General features: G+C 52.0%; 2 protein-coding genes across 13 annotated transcripts in view; one reads left to right on the top strand and one right to left on the bottom strand.

Moving 5' to 3' along the window:
- The window catches only part of LOC117886991 (zinc finger protein 445-like), a 731357-nt gene that overhangs the window by 439082 nt on the left and 267638 nt on the right, over positions 1 to 24637 (bottom strand). The gene's annotated exons all lie outside the window — the stretch shown is intronic.
- LOC117886901 (zinc finger protein 239-like) overlaps positions 7350 to 24637 on the top strand; it is a 38445-nt gene continuing 21157 nt past the window's right edge. For 3 of the 12 annotated variants that reach the window (XM_034789014.1, XM_034789019.1, XM_034789017.1), the window contains exons 1-3: positions 16916 to 16949; positions 23313 to 23400; positions 23959 to 24085. In XM_034789014.1, coding sequence (XP_034644905.1) covers positions 23377 to 23400; positions 23959 to 24085 — 151 coding nt within the window. In that variant the 5' untranslated portion in view covers positions 16916 to 16949; positions 23313 to 23376. Of the gene's footprint in view, positions 7960 to 8010; positions 8034 to 8533; positions 8651 to 9015; positions 10120 to 16915; positions 16950 to 23312; positions 23401 to 23930; positions 24086 to 24637 lie in introns of those variants that run through there. The other 9 variants (XR_004648087.1, XM_034789011.1, XM_034789010.1 and 6 more) reach the window with 7 other exon arrangements.

The following is a 24637-nucleotide window of genomic DNA, read 5'->3' as shown; positions in this document are numbered from 1 at the left end:
AGGGGCTCCTCTTCCTCCACCTGTACATTTATTCTCTCCTCTAAATCCTGACACATCTGGGTTAAAGGTGTTATCTGCTGGGCATTAGTTACCTTCTGTGCTACAGCAGTTTGCAAATCATGTTTCAGGTTTTCATGTTGCAATTTTAGTTTTTCCAATTCCTGGTCCAAATGTTCCTTTTCATATTCACAGGTCTTGAGCTTATTTACAGCCTGAGACATAGCACAGATGACTTGTGCTGCTGTTTAGGCTTTCTTGGGAGTGTAACCCTTTTGATACCCCAACAACAAGTTGTTCAAAGCTTTCTTATGCAGTGTAGAGATTGCAGCAGTCAAACATGGATCAGACCCCAAGCTTTTAAACACCTGTCTTAACAAGCACTCATCAACCATAGCCAGAGGCTTCAGGGTGTCCCCCTTGTCCTCCGGAGTAAACCCGCCTTGCTCGCACTTGCAGAATATCATAGACTCAAAGATAGCACTAATACAACCCTGCATACCTGGGTATTTCCCTCTGTCCCAATAACTTGTAATCAGTTGGGTCCCAAACTCTATCCAGTCCTCAGTTCCCTGGCCAGTATAATATCTTAAGACAACATTTTAGCTTATCCAGCCGGTTCAGAAACAGTTAACTTATTCACTGGCATGGTAACAAATGTTGAAATGGATTTTTAATGGCCCACAACTGGGCAGAATGTTTACCGGTACCAATCAACAAGTCAGATTGAGGATACTTAATGCACAACAGTTTATTTGAGAAAACTTTATACTGCTTGTGTAATTCTATCTAATGCACATCTCCCTAGTGAGCCTCAATTCCCCAAGCCTAAACCCTCAGTACTTATGCTGGCCCCACACAGTATTCTGATTGGCTAGCAAAGCGGGTATAGCTACCAACCTAGAAGAGGATTTCTCTTTCTTCTTGTCTTCTCTTCTCAGGTATCTGGTCTATCAAGGATTCCCCTGAGGTAGAGACTTGGCTACCCTGGGACCCTCTGTCTTACAGCATCACAGACCTCTTCAGATGTTAATTAGGGAACCCTTCTTCTTCTTCTCTTCCTCTCCTCCTCCTCCTCCTCTTTAACTAATTCACTTTGCTTATATTTATACCTTTTGCACTCAAAGGAGTCACATGTCCTAGAAACATGTCTTATGGGCATTCTATTACTAATTTTCTCCTAATTAATACTTTGGAAGGGACTGCAGAAGGGGTACCCACCAGACATCACCCCACGTTTATGCTCTCATCAATCATTCACTCAAACTGTCAGCATGATGCCTTCCTAAGGGGTCATTTTGGTCATTTTGCCTCGGGTCAGCTTGTGCCAAGCTCACTGATCTCGTGGTTATACGATTTCTTTACCTGGTGAGCTGGCATATTGACTGACAAAGGTGGGTAATAGAACATACACGCAGAATAGAGAATTTCCACATGAACCGTTTGATGCTAAGGAGGCCCTGCTCCCAGAATCCTCTAGCAAATTCAAACATGTCAAGCTGTACCACATTCATGTGCATCACATTCATTCCTCAGATCCACAGTAATTCATAATAGGGAGACGTGCTTCTGCTGAGCTGGGTGTCAGTTCCCTGTCACCTCCAGGCCTTTTAACTCCCCACCCAAACTCCCCAGGGCTCTGCCAGTCCTTACTTTGCCTTGCAGGTTAACAGTAGGCGCAACCTCGTTCTCCAGCTCCTCTGACATGTCCTTCTGCAGTGTCCAGCCCCTCTCCACTGGACACTCAGAAATTCCCAGATAAGCCGTCCCCAAAGGGACAATACCCCAGCTTGTTTGATTTAATTGAGGATTGGCACCAATATAACATCACAGCTCTGAGATATAGTTTTAGTGAAATCAAACAGGAATTTATGAACAAAGATTAAGATTTAAGAGATAGTGAGTGAAGCAATAAGACTAAGTGGTTACACATCAAACACCAGGTATAACAGGATTCAGATAGTCTGAGTATAACTTTAACAAGTAAAATCCATGTCTAAAGCATTCTCCCAGTGTCACCAGCCACCGTCATTGGGATCCCCTCAGGGCCATCCTTAGGCACACGCAGCATACGCGACTGCGTATGGCACTGGAAAATTTGGGGCACCGTTCCCCTCGTTGGCCATGGCTGGAATCCTCTCTTCTCTGGCCCCTACCCTGCGCTGGGGTGGTGGGCTTCTCCCCGACCCCAACCCCGACCCCTCCCTCCCTTGCTCCTCAGCCTCCGGCTCTGCCCGCCCAGCCCCGGGGAGCCCAGAGCAGGGTGGCTGGTCACTGGTGGCACAGCAGCCCGGCCCACCACCACCGGGAACAGAGTCCCTCCCTGGACTCTGCCTGTCTCCAGTGGGGGCTGGGCCAGGGCCAGGACAGCAGGAGCGAAACTTCCACCTGAGTGGGGGGTGAGGGCGGAAGAGGGGAGAGCTGGGCTCAGTGGGGGAGGGAGGGAGGGAGGGAGTGGGGGACTTAAAGTAACAGTGCACTCACTGTCTCTCACACTTCCCTAACACACACACATTGTCCCTCTCTCAGACAGACTGACTCTCACACCCACATACACTGTGAAGTGACCCCCCCCCCCATACGCCCCATTGTTGAGTCTCCAGTGTGCTCTTTCTGTTGGCCCTATATGCCAGCGGCTTTCAACCTTTCATCACTACTGTACCCCTTTCAGGAGGCTGATTTGTCTTGCCTACCTCCAAGTTCGACCTTAAAAACAACTTACTTATAAAATCAGACATCAAAATACAAAAGTGTCATAGCCACACTACTACTGAAAAATTGCTTTCTTTCTAATTTTTATCATATAATTTTTATAAAAGAAATCAATTGGAATTAGGGATGTCAAGTGATTAAAAAAATTAATCATGATTAATCACATGATTAATCACACTGTTAATAATAGAATGCCATTTATTTAAATATTTTTGGATGTTGTCTACATTTTCAAATACATTGATTTCAATTACAACACAGAATACAAAGTGTACAGTGCTCACTTTGTATTTATTTTTGATTACAAATACTTGCACTGTAAAAACACAAGAGAAATAGTATTTTTCAATTCACCTAATACAAATACTGTAGTGCAATCTCTTTATTATGAAAGTTGAATTTACAAATGTAGAATTATGTAAAAAAAAACCCTGCATTCAAAAATAAAACAGTGTAAAACTTTAGAGCCTACAAGTCCACTCAGTCCTACTTCTTGTTCAGCCAATTGCCCAGACAAACAAGTTTGTTTACATTTGCAGGAGATAATGCTGCCTGCTTCTTGTTTACAATGTCACCTGAAAGTGAGAACAAGTGTTCTCACGGCACTGTTGTAGCCAGCATTGCAAGATATTTACCTGCCAGATGCGCTAAAGATTCATATGTCCCTTCATGCCTCAACCACCGTTACTTAATCTCCCCTGGCCTATTATACCTGCTGCCCATGCTCAGAACAGAACTGCCAATTCTTCAGCTTTTCATACTCTTCTAGGGGTCTGTGGGAAAAAATTTTCATGTCCCAGGGAAATCCCTCTGGTTGGCATTTCCCATTTGCCTGCCTCCTGCAGAAGGAAACTCAATATGCCTAGGGAGGCATTTTTTTTTTTTTTTGAGCTTCTCCCATAGACATAGCTGCCATTAGCTCTCCTGCTGGTGGCTGCCAGCTCCCATTATATGCAGGGCATGGGAAGCTAGCCTGCGCCACGCTGGGGGCTGGTACAGCCACACCTGGGGGGGGAGGGGGAAGGGAGGAGCTGAAAGGAGGCTGAAGAGGGGTGGGGGGTGTAGATAAAGTGGGATTGAGGGGGATCAGGGATGTGTGTGGGGCAGGAGGGGGATGCAGGGGGCAGGATGGGATGGGGATAGGAGGTGTACTGAAGGGATGATGGGGCAGATAAGGGGGGAACAGGAGGGGGTGAAGGGGATGGGGTGCTGAAGGGAGGATGGGGCAATGCAGGGGAATCAGGGGAGACATATGGGGCAGATGGGAACAGGGCTGCAATAGAGAGAAACTCTGAGTGGGGGACTGGGCTGGAGGCGGAACAGCAGCAGCGCTGAGGCAGAGGGGAGCTGGGGCTGGAGCAGTCCGAAGCCTGGTGCGGTGAGCAGCTGGGGAGAGCGAGGGGGATGTGGGCAGAGGGCCCGGCGCAGGAAGATGTCCCCAGCTAAGAGGCCTTGCAGGCTGGACTGGGAGGGGGATCTTAACTCCAATGGGGGTGGGGGAACACTGGGAAGAAGGGTCCTGTCACCTAGAGCCTGAGGGCGTGAGGCGACCGCCAAAGCAGGTGTCCGACCCGCAGCATCCCTGCAGCACAGCCAGGGCCTGGGAGGGAGGCCTGGGACATGGGAGGAACAGACTGTGAACTGCCCTGACATTCCAGAGACGTCTGTTTGTGGTTCATCCCACATAGTGGGGTGACGTGTTTTCCTTTAACCTTTCCCATTTTTTCCTGATTTTTTTTATTAGTTGCTGTTTAATAAATTGCATTTGTTCTGAACTCTATACAATGGTCAGGGAAGAGGGAGAGCAGAGACAGTATCCCAGAGTAGGGACAGCCTAGCCCCTGTCCTGAGTGATCACAAGGTTCGGTGTCCAGCCCCTCAGGAACCCTGGGCCTACCCTTGTCAGGATTACAAGGACTCTGCTACACAGGAGAGTGGAAGGGGAGTCCTGGAGGGCAGGCAGGCCTCTGGGTATAAGGAGTGGGAGCGAGGACCCAGATCCTTCTGCTATTCCATTCCATGGGGGCAGTCTATAAATCAGGAAAGTTTCCCACTGTTCCCCGCTTACCTCTGTGCATATTTATTGTTTTTTTTCCTAAAGGTAATTACATATTTTAGAAAAAAACATCAGAGTGGTCACCCCAAGAGCTGCTGGTCGCACTTTGAGGCCATCAAAAATTTGGTGGTGAGAATCCCTGGGCTCGATGATCATGATGGTCCCTTCTGACCTTAAAGACTAACAGAAGCCAGACACAGAGAGGCAAAGCGCCTTCCGGAAGATATCGCTAGGACCCAGGAGCAGCTGGGTGGGAGCGATACTGGGGTCGCTCATTCCCCGGCAGCAGGAAGGGAATCGCAGACGCTGCAGTGACCCTTGGACCCAGGCTCCTGGCGAGATCCCCGAGCCCCGGCGGCTGGTGCTGGGAGCCCGGAGCCCGGGCTGCAGCCGGGAGAGGGGAATCTCCAGCAGGGCCCTTCCCGCTGCTCCGCAGGAGCCTCTCCCAGGGCAGAGCCCCCAGCCCGGCCAGGGCCCTTCCCGGCCCCTGCCCCTGCCCCAGGGGGCCCCGCTCGGAGGGAAGGTGAGAGAGACCCGCCCCCCCCCCGTCACTCCCGGGCTGCAGGGGGAGGTTTGGGCCCAGGCTGCTCCCAGCGGAGCTGGCTGCGATTCCCTGCCCCGGGCCCGGGAAAGCTGCCGCCAGCTCCCGGTGTGTGCGGGGCGGGGGGAGCCGGGCCGGGCCGTGCTGGGGCTGGGACAGTCACACCTGGACAGGGATCTGAAGAGGGACCGTGGGTGGGAGAGGAGGGGGGGACTTATAGGTGGGAAGGGCTGTGTGATGGGGCAGGAGGAGAGTGAAGGGGGATGCAGGGGGCAGGATGGGATGGGGCAGGGGGTTGCTGAAGGGAGGATGGGGCAATGCAAGGCAGTCGGGAGATTTATGGGGCGGATGGGAACAGGGCTGCAATAGAAGGAAACTCTGAGGGGGACACTGCGAAGGAAAGTGGGGTATGTGGGGAGCGGAGGCTGGGGGGAGACAAAGTAAGAACAGACTGGCTGGGGAGGGAGAGAAACTGGGCAAGGGTCGGGGAGAATGAGAGGGAGAGATACAAGGGCAGCTCCCCCACCCCATGGGGCAGGAGAGGGTGAGGGGCTGCCCCACCCAGCAGCCAGAGGGGAATTCCTTTACCACAAATAGCTTTGGAGGACGGGGCTTCCACCTAAGGTCTTAGAAGCTACAAGGCAAATATCTAGACACCCCCGCCCCCCGCTCCCAGTTTATGATTTTCAGACACACTCATGATTTTATGGTCTGTCTCCACAGTGTTGGGGGCTGCCTAGGGCCCTGGTCTGATTTCTGGGCAGGATTCAGATCTCAGCCACACCGGTGTCAGACCGGAGTCACTGCTGGCTCTGGCAGGGGGTGAGTGCGGATGGGCCAATGGGATCAGCCTCTGCCTGCCTGTCCCTGGGGGCTGCAGGGGTAGCACAGGGAGGCTCAGTCATTAGCTGCTGCCACCAGAGGGCTCTGGCTATTGCTCAGGGAGAGGAGGAGGCTGGTGTGTGTCTCTCTCTGCTCCTGATATTAGAGCCCTTGAATTGAGCTGCCTGGGTCAGATGCTGCTGCCTCCTCTACCTGAGAGCCCAGACTGTGAGACTGCTGCTCCCCAACTGGGGCTGTGCCAGGGACAGACCTTCATTAACCCTCCCCCCCCCTGTGCCCAGCCCAAGTGGGCACTTTCTCCAGTGGCTGGAATCAGCCCCCTGGGGCAGACCCGGACTCTGCCCGCACCAGCCCCTGAACTGCAGGGGACTGGGAGATATCTGGGGGAAAGGGCTGGGGCCGGGCAGGAAAGTGACTCTGCACAAAGGGCCCCTTTCAGGGACCTGCTGGTGAGTTTGTACCGGAGGGGGAGGGGCTCCCTATTGCTTTGTGGGTCCTGGAACTCCTACCCCCCAGTGACACAGCCAGGCTCACACTGGAGAGCCAACACCCATGGGAACGGGACAGTCCCCAGTTCTCCCAGGCAGAGGGGGGAGGGACGGAGACAAGAAGGGGAGGGGTGAGATCGAAAGGGGCAGCAGGAGCAAGAAGTGGGGAGGGAGGTTCCCAGCTCCCAGCCCTGCCGGGATCCATTCCCTGCATCCCCCTGGGCCGACTCACTCTCCTGGGAACAAGAGGAGGAGCTCACAGAGGAAAAGCCAGATTCTGCCTAGTTCCCGCACTGCTGGGGGGACGTGCAGCCCCAGGGGGAATCCCCCAAAGTGGCTCCTTTGATTCTGCTTTTTTCTAGCATTTGTCTTAGTGACTCCGTGGTGGGGTTTAAAAGTGTCTCAGGGGTTCAGTGCTGGTGGGAGGGGCCAGGTCTGTGTTGTAATAAAGTGACTGAGGGTTTTCCCAGCATGGCAGAGTCCAGAGAGTCTGTCTGCAGGGAGAGAGCCTGGGGGGAATCGGGGTGTGAAATGGACTCAAGCCCCTTCTGAAACCTCCCCCATCGCCCCTCTCGCCCTGACAGGCTGAGGAATCATGTCCACATTTCGCAGAAGGGAAATGCCTGTGATGGAGCCAGCTCAGGTAGGGGATTTTCAGGGAGCTGCAGGGGGAATTACTGTAGAGGGGAAAGGGGCAGGAAAGACCCAGGGAGAGGCAGGGAGGGGACAAGATGTGATAAACCTGCTGGGACACGTTCAATCTGGAGCCTGATTTTCTGAACAGAACCATTTGCAGATGCTGGAAACATCCCCCCATTTCTGAATCAGGAAAAACCCCCTCTAGGCAGGGCTGGGAAAACTGACCAGACTCCCAGTGCTGGAGCCTGACCCCACTGACCAGAGGCTGCTTTGAAATACGAAGGGAAGCTGTCGGGATTCCTGTCCCTGTCCCTGGCTCAGAGCTCTGCTTCCAATATCAGCCTGTGGCTGGCAGGCATGTGGGAAATGAGAAGACCCTGCTCTGCTCCGTGTGCTGGGGGGACAAGGAGCTCTCACCTTCTCCCCACCCCCTAAAGCCTGCTGGCTGGTCTGAGCAGGGTGCGGGTGGGATTCTGCTTTTCTGGGCTTCCTCCCCTGTGACTAGTGGGATTGTTGCTGGGGCTGCAGATGCTGAGTGGGTGAACTGATGTTTCAGATGCCGGTGACCTTCGAGGAGGTGGCTGTGTATTTCACGGAGGAGCAAGAGGCTCTGCTGGACCCCGGTCAGAGAGCCCTCTACAGGGACGTCATGCAGGAGAATTATGAGACAGTGACCTCGCTGGGTAAGAGATACCCGTCCCCTCGATTATTAGAAGCTGTGGATCTGCATATCTGACTCTGGTCAGATTCTTCTCTGGTGAGTTAGTTTGGAGGGAGAGGGTCACATAATCCACAGCTCCAGTGTGAGAGACCTTTTATCTCCACACCCCATTCTAGGGAACAGGGGAGGCAGAAACCTAATGGACAGGCCAATTCATCCCCATCTCTCCAGCTTTCAAGAGGCCAGAAGCAGGGTATTCCCCTGTCTGTATTATTTCTTCTTCACAGACCGTTCACCTTCCATCCTGGGACTAGTTCCATCTGTGGGGAGGGCTCTCCATTCTGCAGGCTTGGAAATAGGCAGGAGTTTAACATCTGAGCTGTGTGTGTGTCAGTGAGTCCCCAGAGAGCATCTACCCTGGGACCTCCTAGTGAGGGAGTGACAACACCCCCATACCTTCCAGATGTCTGCTGCTCCCAAGGGGTCTGAGCTGCCTAATCCCATGTAGGGACAGGTTAAACTCAGGGAATATTCCATGTAACAAATACTCTACCAAGACTCCATGCGGCCTGACCTTGTCTAATTTCACTGCTTAGCAGGATTCCCCATTCCCAAACCGGACCTGATTGCCCAGCTGGAAAGAGGGGAAGAGCCGTGGGTCCCGAATCTCCAAGTCACTGAGGAAAGAGAGAGCCTGAGAGGCACCTGCACAGGTGAGGAATGGGGGAAACAGATAAACATCTGGTGAGTGAAGGAAAAAGCTGGGGCTCCCAAAAACTTGCTGTGACCAAGAGCCCTCAGTTCTGCCCCATCTCACCTAGGTCAGGGCTGCAGTCAGCAGGTGTCGTAGCATCAAGGCAAAGATCAGTCACGGCTTCTCACCCATCCTGTTAGCTGTGGGAATTTCTTCCCTGACTTTACTTCCCTGGGAGTGTTGGGGTAGGATGTGGAGGCAGAATCCAATGTCTCCATCTCCCCAACGGTCACTGTGTTGTGTTTTCCCTCTTTGCTATTCCCCTTTCGGTCCTTTCCCCCCCGGCACAGGCAGTGACTCCTGTCTGGATTCTCTCTCTCCCAGCAGGTGATAGGACAGTGAGTGAGAACAAGGAGGAGAATCAGCAGCAGGAAGGTCCTGGGAAAGTGGAACCGCAGGAGAGGTTTTTGAGAAGAGCTGAATGGAATTTTCCCCAGTGCTTGGAGCAGGGAAATGCCTGGGGAGATCGACACAGATCAGAGATGCAACTGGGAAACTATCCCGGGAAGAAACTGGACAAATCAATTCAACATGGCAGAGGATGTAAGGATCCCAAGGAAACCACAGTCCGGCAGACAAGTCACAGTGAAGAGAAACCCTGCAAATGCCTTGACTGTGGGAAAAGATTCTGTTTCAGTGGAAAAATTCTTACACATCAGAGAACTCACACAGGAGAGAAGCCTTATAAATGCTTGGACTCTGGAAAAATCTTAATTCAGAAGTCACAACTTATTATACACCAGAGAGTGCAAACAGGAGAGAGACCTTTTAAATGCGGTGAGTGTGGGAACAGTTTTAGTCAGAGTGCAACGCTTATTACACATCAGCGAACCCACACAGGAGAGAGACCTTATAAATGCCTTGAGTGTGGGAAAGGTTTTAGTCAGAGTGCAACGCTTATTGCACATGAGCGAACCCACACTGGAGAGAGACCCTATGAATGCCATGAGTGTGGAAAAAGTTTTAGTCAGAGCTCAGCACTTTTAACTCATGAGAGAACCCACACAGGAGAGAGACCCTATAAATGCCTGGAGTGTGGGAAATGTTTTATCGCAAGTTCAGCCCTTACTAATCATAGGAGAATCCATACAGGAGAAAAACCCTATAAATGCCCTGAGTGTGGGACAAGTTTCAATTTGAAATCAACCCTTACTACACATCAGAAAACCCACACAGGAGAGAAACCGCATGAATGCTTGGACTGTGGGAAAGCTTTCCGTTTCAAATCAAACCTTAAAGCACATGAGAAAACCCACACAGGAGAGAAACCCCATAAATGCTTGGACTGTGGGAAAACTTTCTGTCTGCGCTCATACCTTATTAAACATGAGAGAATCCACACTGGAGAGAGACCTTATAAATGTCTTGAGTGTGGGGAAAGCTTCAGTAGGAGGTCAGCGCTTACCACTCATCAGAGAATACACAAGGGTGAGAGACCCCAGAAATAGCTTGACTACAGGAAAAGGTTCAATTTTACTTCACACATCAGTGATCCACACAAAAGAGACACCTTGAATGGGGGGGAAAGTTCATTTGGGGTCAGGCATCCGCAAATCCACACAGGGAAGAAACCTCTGAGATGCTCTCAATGTGGAAAATTGCCCAAGTGGAGCTAACACCATACTGGACATCAGAGACTCCTCCACACAGGAGGAAATTCTCTCAGGGCCCTGACTGGGGCCAGCCATGGTGACCAACCCATTTCCTCGTTCCCACACACGTCAGGGGCGTTTGGCTCCCAAGTATCCAGCTGCCCATCGCTGGGGTGAGGATCCAGCAGCCGCTGAGCATCAATTGGTCTGTGACCCTCTGGCTCTGCCTGGTCTCAGCAAACCCCAGGCAGAGGAGGAGAAGCCCCCATCAGCCCCTCCTCCCTGCTGCAGCCCTGGCTGCTGAGCTGATGGGTCACAGGTGGGGGAAGGGAGAGAGAGAAACTGCTCCAGCCGCTCCCTCTGCCTGGCTGAAGTCCCCCCCCCTCCCTTTCCCTCCCAGCCGGGATCCCCCTGCCATGGAGATGAGGAGAAGGACACTTGGGCCAGGCCCCACCTTCACTCTGCACACCTGTCCCCACCCCCCATCTTCCACCAGCCCCTGGGCTGGGCTCCCCCACTGACCTGGAGCTGTTCCCTGCAGGGGCTAGTAACTCCTCCCCTCCCCAAATCCCCCAGAGCACTGGTTTAACTTCTGTTTTATTTGAGGGGGATGGGTTCAGTCTGAGGGATTCCCTCCTGCCCCCATCAAGCTCACACATCTTCTCTGACAGAGCAGCCTCTGCCCAAGCCATGGAGAGTTTATCCTTTTTCCTTTCTACCCCTCCACCTTCATGTGTGTCATTTACCACAGTGTCCTTTTCCCACCATGCTCAGGAATTTGATTTCTTTGATCCTTAATCAGACCCTTGAGGGCTGGAGAAAAAAGTGTCACATTCCTGAAGGGGGAATTCAAATGAACCCCAAAGCACAGTTTGAGCTTAAATCTGTAGCCCATAAGGTTACTTTTCTAGCTTGCTATATTGCCTAGAGTGCTTTCTTTATTGATTTGATTGATTATATTGTTATCTTCAGGGAGTTTGGTTTATACCAGATCTCAATATATATTACTCAGAATAGTTGGTTGTAACGCAAAGGAGCCTACAGGCCCATATCCTGTAAGAGGAAGCTTAGCTTGAGTCAGTTAGGATAAGTGATTGCAACCTTTGGCATAGATAAATGTCCTATTGGCTACCCTTTTGTCTCTGGGGGAACTGAATAGAGAATCAAATGAAGAACCGAAGGTGTTTACCTTAAGTTTGGAACAGACCGGTAACCACAGGGTGCAGCGCAGCAGAACATGGAAGTTATGATTAATGTCAAAGGTAATGATTTCAGGGATGAGATAATCAACATTAACATGTATGAATATATGTCACAATATGTTAGCCTATAGAATAAGCGTACCCGAAGATTTATCTGGGTGAGGAAATAAGACTTGGGCACGGTAGATTGGGCACGGCTATGAATATTCATGCTATTATGAGGACCCTATAAAAGGGCAAACAACCGTGCAGGGGTATCGCTCGTTCGTCACTCTTTATACCTTCTATTAAGCTATCAGCTCAGCTTGGCAACATAGCTACTCATCATCTAGTCCTGATCTCCACCTAGACCATCAAATCTATCGGGCATGCCAGAGACAGGGCTGGTCCTCTGTCTCCTACTACCATGTCTTCAGGGAAGTGTGTGAGCATGGTAGCTTAAATAGTCTTTAGAATAGGAATGTTACCACCAGGAATTTTAGGATTGTATTACTGATTTGTGACTCTGTGCCTTGTAGCTTTGATTGCTTTTTCACTTGTTTTAATAAAGATCTTAAAACTCTGGTATTGTCCTCAGTATCAGTGCCCTTGCCACACACTGCAAGAGTCTGCTCCTGACATAGGCTATCTGTGTTCTTTAACCCCCTGGGAGCTTGAATTGGGACATAAACCTAAATTCTTCTAATCAGATCACTGGCGAGCCATAACAAACTAGACCCATAAATTCAGGTCTACAAATCCCAGCCTCCATCTATTGGTAAAGTGGCATCTGGAGTTTTTCCAGCCAAATCCAGATCATTTGTAGATAGGAAGTTTTTGGTTAGGTTCATCTTGTTTTCCTCTTTCTTTTATGATGATGATGCTTAAAACTTTTGTCAATAACACAGCCAAATAATGTGGCAGTGCTGAATAAAGCAAGTTTAGCCTGTTCAGAAGGAAATGGCTAAATTTGTTCTCCAGATTCTGAATCTTAAGATTCTTTGGGATTTCACTTCATGAATGGGAAAGTGGTTTGTAGCCCACCCTGCATTGTGGGTTTTTCTCTTTTTGGTGAAGACTGTTCCGTCACATCTTAAATTATTCTGGCAGGCTGGAGTTCAGATTTATTGGGGACTTCAAAAGACAAATGATAACTTTCCAAAATAGTCCTTTCTGATTTTCTTTTCATGTTTCCCTAGCCTTTCTCATGAGATTTTTCTTGTTCTTCGGACAATGAAAATGACCAGTATCTGTCAGCAAAAACAATGAGGGCGAGTGCTGGATACGCACTCCAAGAGTCAGAGACTAAGAATATGTCTGTTTTGGGACTGACTCTGTTCAATATCTTCGTCAACAACTTAGATATTGGCATAGAAAGTACGCTTATTAAGTTTGCAGATGATACCAAACTGGGAGGGATTGCAACTGCTTTGGAGGACAGGGTCATAATTCAAAATGATCTGGACAAATTGGAGAAATGGTCTGAGGTAAACAGGATGAAATTTAACAAAGACAAATGCAAAGTGCTCCACTTAGGAAGGAACAATCAGTTTCACACATTAGAATGGGAAGAGACTGTCTAGGAAGGAGTATGGCAGAAAGGTATCTAGGGGTTATAGTGGACCACAAGCTAAATATAAGTCAACAGTGTGATGCTGTTGCAAAAAAAGCAAACATGATTTTGGGATGCATTAACAGGTGTGTTGTGAGCAAGACACGAGAAGTCATTCTTCCGCTCTACTCTGCACTGGTTAGGCCTCAACTGGAGTATTGTGTCCAGTTCTGGGCACCGCATTTCAAGAAAGATGTGGAGAAATTGGAGAGGGTACAGAGAAGAGCAACAAGAATGATTAAAGATCTAGAGAACATGACCTATGAAGGAAGGCTGAAAGAATTGGGTTTGTTTAGTTTGGAAAAGAGAAGACTGAGAGGGGACATGATAGCAGTTTTCAGGTATCTAAAAGGGTGTCATAAGGAGGAGGGAGAAAACTTGTTCACCTTAGCCTCTAAGGATAGAACAAGAAGCAATGGGTTTAAACTGCAGCAAGGGAGGTTTAGGTTGGACATTAGAAATAGGTTCCTAACTGTCAGGGTGGTTAAACACTGGAATCAATTGCCTAAGGAGGTTGTGGAATCTCCATCTCTGGAGATATTTAAGAGTAGGTTAGATAAATGTCTATCAGGGATGGTCTAGACCAGTGGTTCTCAAACCGTGGTCCATGGACCACCAGTGGTCCACGAGCTCCATTCAGGTGGTCCATGGATAGTTCCCTCTAAGATGTATGCCTGGGCAACCACACACAGAAGAATGAAGGGCCACCCACCTAATTAGTGAAGCTATGCAGACATGGATCCACTAATTAGGTACCTGGACCCTGGAGAAGACGCACATGTGAGGTGAGGTGGTGGCCTTGGGGAGGAATAAGGGGTAGATGGGAGGGGGGCAATGGGGTGAGAAAGGGGGCGGGGGGAATTTGGGATGTGCAGGGCTGCAGCGGCCACAGAAACAAGTGACTTTCCCCAGCTCCAGGGCTGCGGCTGCCAGGGAGAGACAGCCCTTCTTCCCAGCCTCAGCTCTGTGGTGTTGTGGTGTGGGAGAGACCCCACTCCTTTCGAGCCCTAGCTCAGGGGCTACTGCGGTGGGAGAGAGAGGAAAAGACCCCCCCCTTCCTTCCCAGTCCAAGCTCGGGGGCTGCCATGGTGGGGGAGAGAGGGAGAGCCCCCCCATCCTTCCCAGCCTCCGTTCAGGGGCTGCTATGGCAGGGAAGACAGGGCACATCCATCGCATTAGAAAGATAAGACTACTGATATTAAAATGTGTGTTGTATGCTTTTATTTGTAGAACAAAAAAAATTAATTATTATTATATAGCACTTTTATCCAAAATGCTTTACAATAGTTAGCTAATGGTACAAATAACATTTGGAAAGATCATTAAGTGGTCCGCCGAGACCCTCAGCAATTTTCAAGTGGCCTGCGAAAAAAAAGTTTGAGAGCCACTGGTCTAGACAGTATTTGGTCCTGCCATGAGGGCAGGGGACTGGACTCGATGACCTCCCAAGGTCCCTTCCAGTCCTACAATCTATGAATCTATGTCTACATTGGCAAGTTTGTGTCCAGTAAAGCAGTTTTTTGCACTCCAACTGTAGAGGTGTACACAATGCCAAGCCACTTTGTGCGCAGAAACTGAGCAGTTGCAGAGCAGTAAAAAATCCACCCCGACGAGAGGCGTAGAGCTTTCTGCGCCAGGGCTATAGCGCTGTGGTGCCAGCGTAGACACTGTGGCGATTACAGCATTGTGATTGGCCTCCAGGAGGCGTCCCACAATGCCTGTTCTCACCTCTCTAGTCATCGGTTTGAACTCTACTGCCCTGCCCTCAGGTGACCAACCATCAGCCCTACCCTTTAAATTCCTTGGGAATTTTGAAAGTCCCCTTCCTGTTTGTTTGGAGATGCGTGCAGTGGTCTCAGCACATCTGTCCAGGTGACCGTGACTGCTGCACGCACCAGGTGCTCCCCCACTTGGAGCAATACCAAGCTGTTGGACCTCATCAGCATTTGGGGAGAGGAGACTGTCCAGTCTCTGTTGCACTCCAGCCGTAGGAATTATGATACCTACGGACAGATATCACGATTCATGACATAAAAGAGGCCATGACCGGGACACACTGCAGTGCAGGGTCAGAGTGAAGGAGCTGCGGAACGCCTACCACAAGGTGCGGGAGGCAAACTGCCGCTCCAGTGCTGGACTGAGCTGCTGGTTCTACAAAGAGCTGGATACGATACTCGGCGGCGATCCAACCTCCACTGCAGAGACCACCGTGGATACTTTGGTGGCTCAGGGGACAGTTGAGAGTGGACTGAGCCAGGAGAAAATCGTGGACGGCGATGTAGTGCAGGATGGGGACCCAGAGGCTGAGGACGACTCAGTGTTCACAGATGCATGAAGCCAGCAGCTCTTCTCTATTCCGGAGGAGGCTAGCCAGTCATGGTGGTCATAGTTTGACGAAGCAGAGGCCCCTGATAAGTGGTTTTGATTTTGGGAGTCGCTGAAGTGAGTTGTCGGGGGGGGGGGGGGGAAGGTTGCAGAAGGCCCGCTTGTTTCTTTGTGGTGAGGGATTTGCAGAAGGCTGCCTTGTATCTGTGTGATGCATGTACCCCTTGTTGAGAACCACTGCTATATGCAAACAGGACTTCAATTGTATTCGCTTACAATGCTTATAAGAATATAAGAACGGCCGTACTGGGTCAGACCAAAGGTCCATCTAGCCCAGTATCCTGTCTACCGACAGTGGCCAATGCCAGGTGCCCCAGAGGGAGTGAACCTAACAGGCAATGATCAAGTGATCTCTCTCCTGCCATCCATCTCCACCCTCTGACAAACAGAGGCTAGGGACACCATTCCTTATCCATCCTGGCTAATAGCCATTAATGGATTTAACCACCATGAATTTATCCAGTTCTCTTTTAAACGCTGTTATAGTCCTAGCCTTCACAACCTCCTCAGGTAAGGAGTTCCACAAGTTGACAGTGCGCTGCGTGAAGAACTTCCTTTTATTTGCTTTAAACCTGCTGCCTATTAATTTCATTTGGTGACCCCTAGTTCTTGTATTATGGGAATAAGTAAATAACTTTTTCTTATCCACTTTCTCCACATCACTCATGATTTTATATACCTCTATCATATCCCCCCTTAGTCTCCTCTTTTCCAAGCTGAAAAGTCCTAGCCTCTTTAATCTCTCCTCATATGGGACCCATTCCAAACCCCTAATCATGTTAGTTGCCCTTTTCTGAACCTTTTCTAGTGCCAGTATAATCTACATGTGAACTGTGGGAGAGAGGTGACTAGATATCCCTTGGTCTAGCAAAACCTGTTTGTCAACCCTGCCTAGATTCAGACTTTAAAACCGTTTCTGGTATATAAACGTAGTTCCTTAAAGATCATCTGCCCAAACTTCTTGCAATGATCCTGAGGAACAGTGTGACATGAGCCTTTATTAGCGACCTCCCATGGCCCGTGGTTAGGGTGACCAGACAGCAAGTGTGAAAAATCGGGATGGGGGTGGGTAATAGGAGCCTATATAAGAAAACAATGTCGTCATAAAACAATGAACCCTTTCCCGGTCAACACTGAAGGGTTCTTAGTGTCATAGGAGGCAGGGTCTGGGGCAGGGGGCTGCCGTTGATAGGTTTATCGCTAGGACCCAGGAGCAGCTGGGGGGAGCGATTGCTGCGGTCAGTCCCGGCAGCAGGAAGTGACTCGCAGCCGCTGCGGTGACTCTGACTCCCAGGCTCCCGGCGAGATCCCCGAGCCCCGGCGGCTGGTGCTGGGAGCCCGGAGCCCGGGCTGCAGCCGGGAGAGGGGAATCTCCAGCAGGGCCCTTCCCGCTGCTCCCCAGGAGCCTCTCCCAGGGCAGAGCCCCCAGCCCGGCCAGGCCCCTTCCCGGCCCGGCCCCTGCCCCAGGGGGCCCCGCTCGGAGGGAAGGTGAGAGAGACCCGCCCCCCACCCCGTCACCCCCGGGCTGCAGGGGGAGGTTTGGCCCCAGGCTGCTCCCAGCGGAGCTGGTTGCGATTCCCGCCCGGGGCCCGGGAAAGCTGCCGCCAGCTCCCGGTGTGTGCGGGGCGGGGGGAGCCAGCCCGGGCCGTGCTGGGGGCTGGGACAGCGACACCTGGGTGGTCGGGCGAGGAGCCGGGAGGGGGCTGAAGGTGGGCGGGGGGTGCAGATAAGGGGGGACTGAGGGTGGAACGGGGGTGTGTGAGGCCGGGGGCAGGGGCGGTGGTTGCACTGAAGGGAGGATGGGGCGATGCAGGGTGATCGGGGGCAGAGGGGGAATTATGGGGTTGAGGGGAACGAGGCTGGAATGGAGGGAAGATGTGAGGGGGGGTCACTGCGAGGGAAAGGGGGGATGTGGGGAGGGGAGGCTGGGGGGAGACTGTGACCGTAAAAGGAGACTGGCGGGGGAAGGGAGACCCCAGGGGGCAGGGATAGGGGGGAGGGGTGGGAGAGATACAAGGCAGTTCCACCGCCCCATGGGGTAAGGGAGAGTGAAGGGGCTGCCCTGCTCAGCAGGCAGCAGGGAAAGCAGTGGATGTGCTATATCTTGACTTTAGCAAAGCTTTTGTTACGGTCTCCCACAGAATTCTTTGCAGCAAGTTAAAGAAGTATGGGTTGGATGGATGGACTATAAGGTGGATAGAAAGCTGGCTAGATTATTGAGCTCAACGGGTAGTGATCAACGGCTCGATGTCTAGTTGGCAGCCAGTATCAAGCGGGGTGCCCCAGGGGTCGGTCCTGGGGCTGGTTTTGTTCAACATCTTTATCAGTGGTCTGGATGATGGGATGAATTGCACCCTCAGGAAGTTCGCAGATGACACTAAGCTGGGAGGAGAGGTAGATACGTTGGAGGGTAGGGATAGGGTCCAGAGTGACCTAGACAATTTGGAGGATTGGGCCAAAAGAAATCTGATGAGGTTCAACAAGGACAAGTGCAGAGTCCTGCACTTAGGAGAGAAGAATTCCAAGCACTGCTACAGGCTGGGGACCGACTGGCTAAGCAGCAGTTCTGCAGAAAAGGACCTGGGGATTACAGTGGATGAGAAGCTGGATATGAGTCAGTAGTGTGTCCTCATTGCCAAGAAGGCTAATGGCATATTGGGCTGCATTAGTAGGAGCATCACCGGCAGATCGAGGGAAGTGATTATTCCCCTCTATTCGGCACTGGTGAGCCACATCTGGAGTACTGCATCCAGTTTTGCCCCCCCCCCCCCCTACAGAAAGCATGTGGACAAATTGGAGAGTCCAGCAGAGGGCAACAAAAATGATCAGGGGGCTGGGGCACATGACTTATGAGGAGAGGCTAAGGGAACTGGGCTTGTTTAGTCTGCAGAAGAGAAGAGTGAGGGGGGATTTGATAGCAGCCTTCAACTACCTGTAGGGGGGTTCCAAAGAGGATGGAGCTCGGCTGTTCTCAGTGGTGGCAGATGACAGAACAAGGAGTTGCAGTGGGGGAGGTCTAGGTTGGATATTAGGAAACACTATTTCACTAGGAGGGCGGTGAAGCACTGGAATGGGTTACCTAGGGAGGTGGTGGAATCTCCATCCTTAGAGGTTTTTAAGGCCCGGCTTGACAAAGCCCTGGCTGGGATGATTTAGTTGCTGTTGGTCCTGCTTTGAGCAGGGGATTGGACTAGATGACCTCCTGAGGTCTCTTCCAACCCTAATCTTCTATGATTCTGTTCTTCTTCTATGAATCTATGATTTGTTCCCCTAGAAATGGCCAAACCAGCAGTGGGGGGTGGGCAGGATGACCATCCATCCCGAATTGGGCAGGACAGTCCTGAAATGCAGAGTTCAAGTCCCGGTCCTGGGCTGAATGTCTCCATGACACTATTTGTCCCGGATTCCCTGTGCCGGGGCTCCGCACCTGCCTGAGGCTCAGGGGCAGCACCAGCCTGTTGCCTGTGGGCGGGGCTGAGGTGAGCAATAGCCCCTCTTGGCCACGAGCCCCCGCTCCTCCTCTTCTCCCCGCTTCCCTCGAGCCCCTCCCCACTGGCCTGGCTGAAGCTAGAGCCTGGTCATAATAAAGCCACCCAGGGAGCCCAGGCTGCAGTGGGGAGCCCCAGACCCTCCACCTACCCTGGGGGGTGGGCATACGGGCCAGGGGATGTTCTTGAGTACCCCTGCCCAGGGCAGGTAGAGGGTCGGGGCTCCCTGCAGTAGCCCCGGGCGGCTCTTATCAGAGCTCGGCTTCTGATCTGGCCAGGAGGCAGGGTCTCAGGGGGAAGAGGTGGAGCAGGGGGCGTGGCCTTGGGGAAAGGAGGCAGGGGTCCTGCGTGTGTCCCACTTTTGCCTTTTGAAAGGTGGTCACACTAGGGGTAGGGGGTGGGCGGGCAGGAGACTTCCCCCAAAGGGCTGAGAATTTACAAGGCAAAGGTCCACCTTGAGCCCCTCCCCACTGGCCTGGCTGAAGCTAGATCCTGGTCATAATAAAAGCCACCCAGGGAGCCCAGGCTGCAATGGGGAGCCCCAGACCCTCCACCTACCCTGGGGGGTGGGCATACGGGCCAGGGGATGTTCTTGAGTACCCCTGCCCAGGGCAGGTAGAGGGTCGGGGCTCCTTGCAGTAGCCCCGGGCGGCTCTTATCAGAGCTCGGCTTCTGACCTGGCCAGGAGGCAGGGTCTCAGGGGGAAGAGGTGGAGCAGGGGGCATGGCCTTGGGGAAAGGAGGCAGGGGTCCTGCATGTGTCCCACTTTTGCCTTTTGAAAGGTGGTCACACTAGGGGTAGGGGGTGGGCGGGCAGGAGACTTCCCCCAAAGGGCTGAGAATTTACAAGGCAAAGGTCCACCCAGAAACCTCCCCCCCCCCCCCAAGCTCCCAATTTCATATTTGTGTTTAAAGACAATCTCCTTATCTGCGGGGGGTCTGACTCCTGGGCTGACAGCACTGAACAGGGGCTGGTCTGATTTCTGCGCAGGATTCGGTGTCCAACCAGAGTCACTGCGAGCCGCAAGGAGTGAAATTGGGGTTTGATTTGGGTTCAGTGGCAGTCGGTGTGTTCGGTTCTGGTTCAGTTACCAGGCAGTGCCCCAGAAGGGGGGAGGAGGTTGGGAGTGAGCCCTGTGGCTTGCTTCAGTGTGGAACTGAATCTGGGGCATGGAGCCTGCCTCAGGTTGTGACAGTTGGAGGGAGGAGCTGCCCCAAGGGGTAGGGACGGGTGAGAGGAGGCCTGTCTAAGCTGAAGAAGAATTGAGCAGCCTTTTTCCTTGGGCTTGAAGAGTTAATGTTAACTTCTGGGACAGGGAGCCCCCACTTCTCTCCCCTTCCTTCCTGCTCCTGTGGGCTGCCCCCTTCTCTTCTCCTACTGGGACAGGCCAGGTAGCGATCACATGCCTGGGGGTTGTTTTGTTGTCTTGTTTTATAATGAAAGTGAGATCAGAGTAGGTTTTGTTTGATCAAATATTGAGCTGAAAAATTGCTAAAACTTTATTTTAACTGGTAGCCATTTCCCCCTGAGTTCGATTCAGAGTCACTAAGAGGAAAAATGATGGTTTAAGTCTGGTTCCAGTTCAGTTAAGCATATCTGTTCAACCTGGTTCTCTGGTTCTGTTCTGGTGTGAGTCCTGGTGGGCAAATGAAATCCACAGCTGCTGAACTTTCCTCATATGGGGTGGGGGGTTGGTTACTGCTAAGGCAGAGGCTGGTGTCTCTCTCTGTCTGCTCATGATATTAGTGCCCGGGAGTTAATTGAGCTCCCTGGGTCAGTTGAAGCTGCCTCCTGCAGTGTGATCTGGGGCCCAGACTGAGCAACAGCTGCTCCCGCAGCGGGGTCTGTGCCAAGGAGAGACCTTCATTAACCCCCCTCTGTGCCCAGTCCAGGTGGGGACTTTTGACAGTCCTGGAACTAGCCCCCTGGGGCAGCCCCAGGCTCTGCCAACATCAGCTCTTGAGCCAGAGTTTCCAGGTGACTGGGGAAAAGGGCTGGGGCCGGGCAGGCAAGTGACTTTGCACAAGGGGCCCCTTTCAGGGACCTGCTGGTGAGTTTGTACCAGAGCGGGAGGGGCTCCCCTGTGCCTGCGGCTCCCAGAGCTGCTGCCCTCAGTGACACTGCCAGGCTCACACTGGAGAGCCAACGCCCATGGGAACGGGACAGTCCCCAGTTCTCCCAGGCAGAGGGGGGAGGGACGGAGACAGGAAGGGGAGGGGTGAGACCGAAAGGGGCAACAGGAGCAAGAAGTGGAGAGGGAGGTTCCCAGTTCCCAGACCTGCTCGGATCCATTCCCTGTATCACCCCTGGGCCGACTCACTCTCCTGTGAAGAAGGAGAGGAGCTGACAGAGGAAAAGCCAGATCCTGCCCCTTCCTAGTCCCCGCGCTGGTTGGGGGGGGGGGGTGCGCTGCCCTTGGGGACAATGTCAGGGGGAATCCCCCACAATGGCTCCTTTGATTCTGCACTTTTCTAGTATTTGTCTTAGAGACTGTAGCCTTTTATTTTATTTAAAGTGAATTTAGTGATGTGGGATTACACCACTGTGGGTTTGGCTCTGGTGGCTACAGTTTCATGCTTAATGGAGTAAAAGTCACCTCTGGTACTTGCTTCAGATTTACGGTCTCTAGGAACATATAAAGACCAAGGGCAGTGACCACACAGACATTCACAAGCACAAAGTCTAGTCTGGTTTACAAGTTTATTAAAGTTACCATTAAGTTGTGAGTACCGAGACATATAGAAATTCCATACAGACCTATGCACGAGTTACAAACATAGTTATACTCACATCCTCCTAGATAGTGTTATGGTCTGTGGGTCTCTCATGGATTGATCATCAGTGGAGGGATGGTTCCTGCTGGAGTTTTCCCCTATGTCACGGTGTATGCACACCCCGTCGCGAAAGGGGGTGGGAAGTGGGTGCGTGGACACCACCAGTCAGTCTACTTGTCCGTGTCCAACCCCGCTAGCCCAGGGTCCAAGGACCAAAGCAAAGGCGATAGCCCCAATGCCCGGGGAAGCATGGCCTAGTGGCCAGAGTTAATAGCGCAGCCCTTCGGTTCAGGGCGACGGGGTCTAGTGACCAGTCCCCACCAGCAAGGGGGGCTGGCAGCCCAGGTAGGGGGGACCCAGAGTCACTGGCTCAGCAGGGAATCCTACCAAGACACACTGAGCTTACCCGGATGGGAGATATCCCTCCATCACCCTCCCTGGGTCACTTCCTGCCATTGTCTCTGGTGAGGCAGTCCATGAGGCTTCTGGGTCTCCAGCACATGTAGCTTCCTGGAACTCTATCGGTCGCAGGGGTCCAAGCCGGTCCTTGAGGCCTCCGATCTCTGCAGGTGGTGGCTGTAGCCAGTCCGCAGCGGGAGCATCCAGCCCAGGTCCTTCCCCTCCAGCCTCCAACCCGGAATGAGCTTGGCTTCCTCCCTCTAGACTGCTACAGCATCTGGAGCATGCCCAGTCCGGCCTAAGGGCGAGAATTTTGCTGTCCATAATGTGGGTTTAACCCTGTCTTGGCTATGGTGGGGGATGCACACCCCATCACACTACAGGGAACTCAAATTTCCTAATCTGGGCACCCTCTTTTTATATGGTGATTCCGACTATACCTACATTCTGCGCACGTTCACGAAAGTGTCAACCCTCTTTATGCTTATTGGTCTGGTGTCCCCCAGAAGCACAAGGGACCCCAATTTCTATTGGTCAGGTAGGTTCTATTTATTCTCATTAGAATTGACGCACAATTTATATCCTGCGGTTAAGACACATGTTGGGAACAGATGTGCCATTACAACATTTTTGTGATTTAAAATTAATCTTCTGGCTAATTTTTCACAATATTACCCACTGGTACATCTTTGCCCGTAATCTTGTGGCATCGGGTCATTCTTCAGTGACGTACTTAGGTCCAAGCACCAAGGCCTAATATGGCTAATCTAAAATCTTACAAGCCTCAGCCTGCAGGCCCTGCGTTTCGATCCTACTTACTTAGATACCTAATGCATGCCTATTAATCAATCTTATACTTTTATAATTCTACAATTGAACTCTATTTAACATAAAATGATTAGATATGACGTAATGTATGAATTAATCATAACATGACACAATAAATGACCAAAAAACTAAAATCATTGGCTACAGGACTCTGTCCCTGGGAGGGTTTAAAAGTGCCCTCGTGGGCTCAGCCCTGGTGGGAGGGACCAGGTCTATATTGTAATAAAGTGACTGATAGTTTTTCCCAGAATGGCAGAGTCCAGAGCGTCTGTCTGCAGGGAGAGAGCCTGGGGGGAATCGGGGTGTGAAATGGACTCAAGCCCCTTCTGAAACCTCCCACATCACCCCTCTCACCCTGACAGGCTGAGGAATCACGTCTGCGTTTCACTCCAGATCGTCCCATCTTCCAGGGGACAGGGAAGGGAAATGGCTGTGATGGAGCCAGCTCAGGTAGGGGATTTTCATGGAGGTGCAGGGGGGATTTGCTAGGGGGAGGGGCAGGAAACACACAGGGGGAGGCAGGGATGGGACAGGGTGTGATAAACCTGCTGGGACACATTCAACTTGGAGCCTGATTTTCTGAACAGGTCCATTGGCGGTGGCGGGGAGAAACATTCCCCCATTTCTGAAACAGGAAACACCCCCCCCCCCCCCCCCGGGCAGGGCTGGGAAAACTGACCAGATTTCCAGTGCTGGAGCCTGAACCCACTGGCCAGAGGCTGCTGTGAAATACAAAGGGAAGCTGTCGGGATTCCTGTCCCCGTCCCCGGCTCAGAGCTTTGCTTCCTGCATCAGCCAGGGCTGGCAGGCATGTGGGAAATGAGAAGACCCTGCCCTGCTCCGTGTGCTGGGGGGACAAGGAGCTCTCACCTTCTCCCACACCCTAAAGCCTCCTGGCTGCTCTGAGCAGGGTGCGGGTGGAATTCTGCTTTTCTGGGCATCCTCCCCTGTGACTAGTAGGATTGTTGCTGGGGCTGCAGATGCTGAGTGGAGGAACTGATGTTTCAGATGCCGGTGACCTTCGAGGAGGTGACTGTGTATTTCACTGAGGTGCAGGGGGCTCTGCTGAAACCCAGACAGAGAGGCCTCTACAGGGACGTCATGCAGGAGAACTATGAGACGGTGACCTTGCTGGGTAAGGGATTCCTGTGCCCTCAGCTATTAGATGCCGTGAGGTCTGCACATCTGAATCTCGTCAGGTTCTTCCCTGGTCAGTTGGATTTGGGGGAGGGTCACGTTGTCCACAGCTGCAGTGAGGGAGAGACTTGCATCTCCATACCCCCTTCAAGGGAACAGGGAAGTCAGAAACCAAATGGACAGGCTAATTCATCCCCATCTCTCCAGCTTTCAGGGGATCAGAAGCAGGTTATTGTCCTGCCTGTATTATTTCTCCTTCACACACGGTTCACCTTGCTCCACCTGTGGGGAGGGCTCTAGGTGCTGCAGGCTTGGAAATAGGCAGGAGTTTAACACCCGAGCTGTGTGTGTCTCAGCAAGTCCCCCAGAGTGCATCTACCCTGAGACCTCCTAGTGAGGGTGTAACAACACCTCCGCGCCCTCAGAGATCTGCTGCTCCCATAGGGTCTGAGTTACCACAATCCCCTGTAGGGTCAGGTTAATCTCAGGGATTGTTCCTTTTGACAAATACTCTACCAGTGCTCCATGCGCCCTGAGCTTGCCTGATTTC

Source organism: Trachemys scripta, chromosome 14 (assembly GCF_013100865.1).
Source record: "Trachemys scripta elegans isolate TJP31775 chromosome 14, CAS_Tse_1.0, whole genome shotgun sequence".
NCBI lineage: Eukaryota > Metazoa > Chordata > Testudines > Emydidae > Trachemys > Trachemys scripta.
This window is presented reverse-complemented; position numbering and strand designations above follow the sequence as displayed.